Below are 9158 nucleotides of genomic sequence, written 5' to 3' on the forward strand. Positions count from 1 at the left end.
TTTTTTCTTTTTGCTTATGTGGTGCTGAGGAATCGAACCCAGGGCCTCATGCATGCAAGGCAAGCGCTCTACCACTGAGCCACCTTCCCAGCCCCAGAAATCTAATTCTTTTAGATGTAAATAATCACTAAAATTTGTTCTTTTGGACAATCAGTTTGGTATTTTGTATTCATTATTTTAGTGATTTCATCTTTTATTATTTCTTATGCTGTTTATACTTGGTATGCTGTTTACAATAAAGACTTGTTAAAATGTCAAGAAAATTAGACACTACATACCCAGAGTTAGTGAACACAAGTTTAAGGGCATATTATCTTCTAGACTTCCAAGTCTGCCTGAGATTCTCCCTCCCCAGCACCCAGTACTGAACACTGGCCTTTTGTTTGCTAGGCAAGTGCCGTACATCTTCAGCACACTCCAAATCCAGCCCAAGATTTCTGACACCACACTGCAAGGGAGTTTGACAAACTGCCGAGGATAATCTTGATAAAAGTATCCTCACTTCAGATATCAGCCTCAAGTTCAGGAGTCCCTACGGCTGTTCTCACTGTAGGCCAGCTGTCCACAGATCTCCCAGATTCCAAAAACACTCAGATTTGTCAGATTATTAGAATGTAATCTGATTTACAGAACTCAACAGAGTACTATTCTTAGAGGTTTTGTGCCCAGTACTACAGTGTTAGGTGCTTTACCAACTAGTTTTATTATAGCAAAAGATGCAAATTAGAACAACTGCAGGGTAGACTATGAGAGGGTTCCAAATATGAACACATTACCCTCCTATAATTATAGAGGGACAATACATCGAATATTATCAACCTAGAAGGACTGCCCAAGACTTTGCTATGCTTTGTGCAATTGTTGTCTACATGGCTGATCTTTAATTTCTAGTTCCTTCCTCCATTTCCTCCGGAGATCAGAACTAATTCAATGTGTTCTAAAGTCCCCATCATACATTATATTGTTCCATTATCCATTGGCTAAAGTCCCCAAGGGGGTGGCAAAAGCAAGTTATTTCTTTGCTACACATAATTAAGCAGTATGTGAGAGATATTTAACAATAAACATACCTATGTAGAGAACTACTTAAAAAATCAGGACTAAATATGTCGTGATATACCATTCTGTCTCAATAATTTGATCTATAAGAGAAAGCCCAAAAGAAAATATACTAAAATGTTAATCTTATTATCCCTAAGTAATAGAATTATGTATATTTTCTAAATTTTCAACAGTCAACACTATTTCTTCACTTGAAAGCAGCAAGTTTTTCTCTAACAGTTGTTTATCTTTTTTCAACTATTACTGAATAGTAGAGTTGTTCAGAACAAAATTATTTGGGGGATGTATAGAGAAAAATTAGAAAAGGAAGAAAGGATAACAACAAAGATGAGCCAGATGCTGATCGCTCATACCTGTAATCCCAGCTACTCAGGAGGCTGAGGTCTGAGGATCACAATTCGAAGCCAACCTGGCAGGAAAGTCTGTGAGACTTCCATTTCCAATTAACCACCAGAAAACTAGAAGTGGTGCTGTGGCTCAAAAAACTAGAGAGCTAGTCTTGAACAAAAAGCTCAGACAGTACACCACAACCAACAGCAACAAAAAGTTAAAGGTGAATATGAGATTTTATGACTCATTCAGAATTTCAAGTCAAGTGCCCCTGGCTCAAGAGGAGATTAGAAGGATCCTGGTTCAAAGTCAGCTAGGAGAGAAAAGTCTACAAAGACTCCATCTCTAATTAACCGACAAAAAATGTTAGGCTAGAAGAGTGACTGACATGGTACGGTGCCAACCATGAGCAGACAAGCTAAACAAACATAAGGTCCTGAGATCAAGCCCCAGTACCAACAACAACAAAAAAAAAAAGAACAAAAATTTCTAATTTCTAAAATTGTCATAGTATAATCACTGTATATTATATAATTTGATGGTGTTTGTTACACTGATGCATCGTATAATCAATGGAACACTAAAAACAAACTAATGCAAATCAACTCAGGTGGAGATTAAACAAACAGGAACTTTACTGTAAGAGGGACCACTCAGACATTCTGCCACCCATTTATGTTTAAGAATAGGATTCCATTCCTTGAAGGATTTCAGATATATACAGTTAACGGATATGTTAACAAAGCAATTCCAATTACCTTCGTCATGGTAGTAAATCCTATGTATATATAAAATGAGATTAAGTGCTACCATATAATCCAATTTTTTTTAATATTGATTTCCAAACAGTGATTTCTCTTTTCAGACAACAACAAGACATAAAGTACTTGTTATGGAATTTTGTCCATGTGGAAGTTTATACACTGTTTTAGAAGAGCCATCGAATGCCTATGGACTACCAGAATCAGAATTTTTAATTGTTTTACGAGATGTGGGTATGTTTTTTTTTATCTGTATGAATACATATATATATATATATATATCTGATTTAATGATAGAATACAAAATAAATTTCTTATGTTCAAAATAAAAAACAAAAAATCTTCCTTACCTATAATACCAAAAGCATGATATGATAAAGAAAGTTAGATAATCAGACTGCATCAACATTAAAACTTTTGTACTGTGAGGGACAAATGAAAAGTCAACTCATAGAATGACAATCTATGTTTGCAAGTCACATATAAGGAAATTTTTTTTATTCAGAAAATCCTAACAATGAAAAGCCAACCCCAGTTTAAAAGTGGGGAAGGATTTGGAAAAATTGAAACTATCATACATTGCTGGTAGGATTGTAAAATTTACAACCTCCTGAGAAAATAGTAGTGAAACACCTCAAAAGGTTACATATGAAATTAACTTATGATCCAGCAGTTCCCATGTAAAGATAAATGTGGATATGTTCATAGCAGCATATTCATAATAGTCAAAAATTAGGAACTAGCCGGGCATGATGGCTCCTACCTGTAATCCTAACTACTTAGGAGCTGAGATCAGAGGATTGCAAATCGTTAGAAGCGAGCCTAAGCAGGAAAGTCTATGAATTTATCTACAATTAACTACCAAAAAGCTGAAAGCTGAGTTGCTCAAGTTGTAGAGAGGTAGCTTTGAGTAAACGAGCTCAGGGACAGCACCCAGGATGAGCTCCAGGATGAGCACATGCACACAGACAAAACTGGAAACAACCCCAAATGTCTTTCATTTGATATATTCGTGCATAAAAATTAAGTAGTGATATGTGGTAAAAATGTGTATTCACTTTTCAAAATATTTTACTAGGTACAATATTATATAATTTATGTGGTATGTTCAAAATAAACAAATCCATAGAGATAAGAAAGCAGAATAATGAAGCCAGGTGTTGGTGGCTCATGCCTGTTAATTCTAGCTACTCAGAAGGCTGATATCTGAGGATCATAGTTTAAAGCCAGCTGGGGCAGGAAAGTCTGTGGGACTTATCTCCAGTTAACCACCAAAAACCAAAGTGTAGCTATGGCTTAAAGTGGTAGAGTGCTTGCCTTGAGCGAAAAAGCTCAGGGACAGCATCCAGGCTCTGAATTCAAGCCCCACGACTGACCAAAAAGAGAGAGAAAAAGAGATAGAGAGAGAAAGGGGGAGAGGGAAAGAAAGGGGGAGAGAGAGAAGAAAGAAGAAAGGAAGAATAATAATAGTTTAGTAGTTAGAGGTGGATAGAGTTGGATAGTGGCTGTTAATGGAATAGGGCAGCTTTGAGAACAATAGAAATGAGGCTTTTATTTGGGGCATGCTAAAAGTATAAAATTACTGGTAATAGTTCTAATGCTCTGTCTATACTAAAAATTACTGATTATATACTTTTAAAAAATGTGACTCATGGGGCTGGGAAGATGGCTCAGTGGTAGAGTGCTTGCCTTGCATGCCTGAGGCCCTGGGTTCGATTCCTCAGCACCACATAAGCAAAATGAAAAAAGCGGGAAATGGCGTTGTGGCTCAAGTGGTAGAGCGCTAGCTTTGAGCTGAAGAGCTGAGGGACAGCGCCCAGGCCCAGAGTTCAGGCCCCACAACCGGACCCAAAAAAAAAAAAAAATGTGACTCACTCCTGTGATTTTAGCCTAAAATTACTAATTATGTACTTTAAAAAAAAATGTGACTCACTCTTGTGATTTTAGCCTCTTAGGAGGCTGAAATTGGGAAGATTATGGTTTGAGGCTAGCCCAGGCAGAAAAATTAATGAGACTGCCTTCTCAACAAATAGCTGGGCATGATGGCAAAAGTCTGTCATTCTAGCTGTGAGGGAGGCTAAGATTGGGAGATTGTGATTCCAGTCCAGGTAATAAAATATTTGAAGACCGTATCTCAAAAATAACTAGTGCAAAAAGGGACTAGAGATGTGACTCAGCACAAGATCCCCTGTAAACCTTAGTACTACGCCTCTCCTCCCCAGACAAAAAAAGAAGAATGGTTGAGCGCCAGGGGCACTCACCTATAATCATAGCTACCTTAGAGGCCAAGATCTGAGGATCACAGTTCAAAGCTAGCCTGTGCAGGAAAATCCATCAGACACTTATCTCCAATAAACTATTCAGAAAAAAGCTGAAGTGGCACTGTGGCTCAAGTGGTAGATAGCTAGCTTTGAGCACAGAGATGCTCAGTGAAAGAGCTCAAGCTGAGTTTAAGCCCCAGAACCAGCAAAATGAAAAAAAAAAAAAGGTATAGAGTTTCAACTTGATATCAAAGCATAATGAAGACAGTTTAGGTGTGATTAAAATAAGAGAGAGCCAGTGTCAGAGTGGCTCATGCCTGTAATCCTAGCTCAGGAGGCTGAGATCTGAGGATCATGGTTCAAAGCCAGCCTGGGCAAGAAACTGTGTGAGACTCTTATCTACTGTAAACCACCCAGAAAACCAGAAGTGGTGGTGTGACTCAAGTGGTAGAGTGCTTGCCTTGAGCTGAAGAGCCCAGGCCCAAATTTCAAACCCCACAGCTGACATAAAATAAGAGAGAGAAACAATGCAGCCTGCTTAAACAGAATTACAGCTATTGAAGTAAGTATATAGGGAAAGCCTTGTAGTTGTTTTGTTGTGGTGGGGTTTTTTTTGCCTAGCAAGTTCAAGGCTCTGAGTTCAAACTGAAAAAAAGGGGAGACATTGGACTCCTTAGACCAAATTGATTTTTTTTAATATTAGGCCAACTGTAACCCCTCTGTACATCACCTTTATAATAATTTAAAAATGTAAACTAACAAATGGTATGTAAAATATTATAAAAATTTGATTTGATATTAAAGATCTTCACACAGAAAAAAAAAGAAATTAAGCTGTTTAAGTTGCTAAATCTGACATCAACTAGTCAAGAAAGTCACTCTGTTGGGGCTGGGAAGGTGGCTCAATGGTAGAGCGTTTGCCTTGCATTCATGAGGCCTTAGGTTCAATTCCTCAGAACCACATAAGTAGAAAAAGCTGGAAGTGGCGCTGTGGCTGAAGTGGTAGGCGCTAGCCTTGAGCTGAAGAGCTGAGGGACAGCGCCCAGGCCCAGAGTTCAGGCCCCACTACCAGCAAAAAAAAAGTCACTCTGTGCAAATTGCCTTTGTTTCACAAAATGAGCCAGTACTCCTTTTTTCATCTAGCAGCACTGGGGATTGAACTCAGGACCATGAGCTTGTTAGACAAGAGCCTTAGCACTTCAGCCACATCCCCAGTCCCTCCCTCCATATTGATACTTATTCTAAAACTCTTATAATTGAAGTAAGATATTATACATGTGTATATATGTGTGTATAAAAAGACCATTTGTTATTTTAAGTAAAATTACTGAACCAATTTATAGAGAAAAGTTTGATTGAACATGAATACATTTTGTCAACTAAATTGCAACATACATGTACATGTAGATACCTACCAACATTATGATTTCCTTTGTTTAATGTTTTTTATTGAAGTGGGTGGAATGAATCACCTCCGAGAAAATGGCATAGTACACCGTGATATCAAACCAGGAAATATCATGCGTGTCATAGGGGAAGATGGACAGTCTGTATACAAACTCACAGATTTTGGTGCAGCTAGAGAATTAGAGGATGATGAGCAATTTGTTTCTCTCTATGGCACTGAAGAATATTTGGTAAGTCATGTAGCACTAGTATTTCCATTTTTGAAAGCTTAATCTACTGCAAAGATGGTTGAGTTGTTGGTCAACCAGTTCACTATAAAAATTGAATTTTCTATTTTAATGACAATTGTGTATAAAGAGAATTAGGTATTAGTTTCTAAGGATGCTATTACTTTTCCATTAAGAATTCTTGGTCTTTTTATGTCACCTTTATAATAACAATAAAAAGTAATGACTCTTAGAACTTTCATAATACTCATATCTTTTAATTTTACTAATGGAATGGCCTTGTATCTTTTTTTATTTTTTGTCAGTTGTGGGACTTGAACTCTGGACCTGGGCATTGTCCCTGAGCTCTTAATCTCAAGGCAAATGCTCTACTACTTGAGCCACAGTGCTACTTCCGGTTTTCTGCTGGTTAATTGGAGATAAGAGTCTCACAGACTTTCCTGCCTGGACTGGCTTTGAACTGTGATCCTCAGATCTCAGCCTCCTAAGTAGTTAGGATTACAGGCATGAGCCACCAGTGCCCGGCTTAGCTTTGTATTTTATTTTATTTTATTTTATTTTTGGGGGGGGGGTTCCAGTCGTGGGGCCTGAACTCTGGGCCTGGGTGCTGTCCCAACACCACTTTCAGCTTTTTTCTTTTTGCTTATGTGGTGCTAAGGAATCGAACCCAGGGCCTCAGGCATGCAAGGCAAGCACTCTACCACTGAGCCACCTTCCCAGCCCCTTAGTTTTTTGTATTTTAAAAGCCATCTGTGTACTAAAGAAAAGTATAGCCAGAAGAGGTTCCCAGTTTTGGATAAGGATAATTAATATATTATGAATTATTCCTAATACTATGTTCTATAGAGCAAAATTTATTATATTTATAAAACAAAATTCTATGGGGAAGGATGGAGCTTCGTTATTGAAACACCAAAAGGACTATTATTAGAAATGCAGAAAAAAATAAAATGCCTCCATAAATATATAACTTAAAGTTGTAGAAAGCTAGAAGAGTTCTGTGGCTAGAAAGGCTAATGTAAAGTTAGTGAGATTTGAAACACTTGAGAAAATATACCTAAAATATCTTTAGCAGGAAGTTTATATAGTTTCTTAATTATTCATCACTCTGGATTTGACCTTAGAATCTTAGAGTCTGTAACTTTTTCCAGTTGGATTCAGCTGTTGTGATTTTATAAGACAAAGGAAAAATTTATTCTGTCTGATGTGAATTAAGGCTTAAATTGTTGGGCTGGGAAGGTGGCTCAGTGGTAGAGTGTTTCCTTTGCTTGCTGAGGCCCTGGGTTCGATTCCTCAGCACCACATAAGCAAAAAAGAAAAAAGCCGGAAGTGCAACTGTGGCCCAAGTGGTAGAGCGCTAGCCTTGAGCTGAAGAGCTGAGGGACAGTGCCCAGGCCCAAAGTTCAGGCCCCATGACCGGACCCAAAAAAAAAAAAAAAGGCTTAAATTGTTCTAACAATAGGTATTCTCAAACTGATCTAGATATATTTTATATTCTTTTAGATGAGTGCCCTAATGGGATTTCATTCATTTATTCTACAAGTGTACCAGGCACTGTGCTTTCCACTAGGATTTCAGTGGTAAACCAGAAATAAAGCATTACTATAAACTCACATTTTAATAGAAAAAATAATATTAACAAAAAGCCAAATTTAGATTATTAAAATTTTACAAAGACAGTAAATTAAGATAATATGATAAAGAGTGACTAGCAAAAGAAATTGTTTGCTTAAAAGAGACTCTTGAAAATGCTATATCTGAGCATCCTTTTAAACATTGATGAAAATGGTAGACTGTGAATCTGGAACTCAGGATAGTAGACAGTTTTAGAAGTTATTAAAGCATATGGATGATAGTTTTGGATAGAAGGGAGTAAGGTAGCTGTAACTGTGGATATCTGTTTTAAGGATTTTTACTATAATAAAAAGCAGAGAATTACATGATCCCTAAAAGGAGATAAGGAGTTAAACTTGTTAAACTTAGGGATTTTTTTTAATTAAATGAGAGATATTAAACTCATAAGTGGAAAGGAATAATTCAGTAGTGGAGGGAAATGATGCCTAAAATAATAAGGATAATTACAAGAATTGATTTCTAGCATATAGTCAGCTCCATGGCATAACATGTAGGCCTGGAAGATGGACACAGGTCCAGGTAGGTTGGTATTTGGCAGAGGCCTAAAGGAGGTCTGATGGCTTGGTCTCATTGCTTCCATTTCCTTTTTTGAAGCATGGCATTAAGTCTTCAAAATTGTGGGCTTTAAAAGGGAGAGGGTATTGAAGGTTTGAGGTGAGTTTTTTGAGGAGTGGGAAAATGAAATTATTAGAAAAATATGGCAGATGAAGTATTGAGGATTGAGTGTGTGTGTGTGTGTGTGTGTGCGTGCGCGCGCGTGTGTGTGTGTGCCTGTGTGTGTACATATGCACGCATGTACCCAAACTGGGGCTTGAACTCAGGGCCTCATGCTCTTATTAAACTTTTTCTGCTTTCAGCTGGCTCTCTACCACTTGAGCCACACCTCCAGTTCCAGCTTTTTGCTGGTTAATTGGAGTTGAGTCTTCCTGGCTAGATTCAAACCTTGATCCTCAGATCTCAGTCTCCTGTACTAGTGTGAGCCACCAATGCCTAGCAAATACCATCCCTTTTTTATTGTAAATATTACTCTCATTCACAAGTTCATGTTTTTTTTTTTAAATCTTTTCTCTAGCATCCAGATATGTATGAGAGAGCAGTACTAAGGAAAGACCATCAGAAGAAATACGGAGCAACAGTTGATCTTTGGAGTATTGGGGTAACATTTTACCATGCAGCTACTGGATCACTGCCATTTAGACCATTTGAAGGGCCTCGTAGGAATAAAGAAGTGATGTAAGTGATTTCTCTATCTAAAAGTACAAGTAATTTTTAAATGTATAGCTTATTTTGTTTCACCATGTGTTTTAGGTATATACTAATTTACATTAGCTTAGTAGTCATTCCTTCTTATTTTTAGCAATATGGTTTTTAATAAGAATGCAAGTTTGGGGCTGGGAAGGTGGCTCAGTGGTAGAGCGCTTGCCTTGCATGCCTGAGGCCCTGGGTTCGATTCCTCAGCACCACATAAGCAAAAA

General features: G+C 37.7%; 1 protein-coding gene across 3 annotated transcripts in view; it reads left to right on the forward strand.

Annotated features, from left to right (window-relative positions):
• The window catches only part of Tbk1 (TANK-binding kinase 1), a 46184-nt gene that overhangs the window by 8219 nt on the left and 28807 nt on the right, over positions 1-9158 (forward strand). For all 3 annotated transcript variants that reach the window (XM_013020894.1, XM_013020885.1, XM_013020901.1), the window contains exons 6-8: positions 2258-2387; positions 5870-6051; positions 8756-8916. In XM_013020894.1, the coding sequence (XP_012876348.1) occupies positions 2258-2387; positions 5870-6051; positions 8756-8916 (473 nt within the window). The remainder of the gene's footprint in view (positions 1-2257; positions 2388-5869; positions 6052-8755; positions 8917-9158) is intronic.

Source organism: Dipodomys ordii, unplaced genomic scaffold, assembly GCF_000151885.1.
Source record: "Dipodomys ordii isolate 6190 unplaced genomic scaffold, Dord_2.0 Scaffold3, whole genome shotgun sequence".
In the NCBI taxonomy this organism is placed as follows: Eukaryota; Metazoa; Chordata; class Mammalia; order Rodentia; family Heteromyidae; genus Dipodomys; species Dipodomys ordii.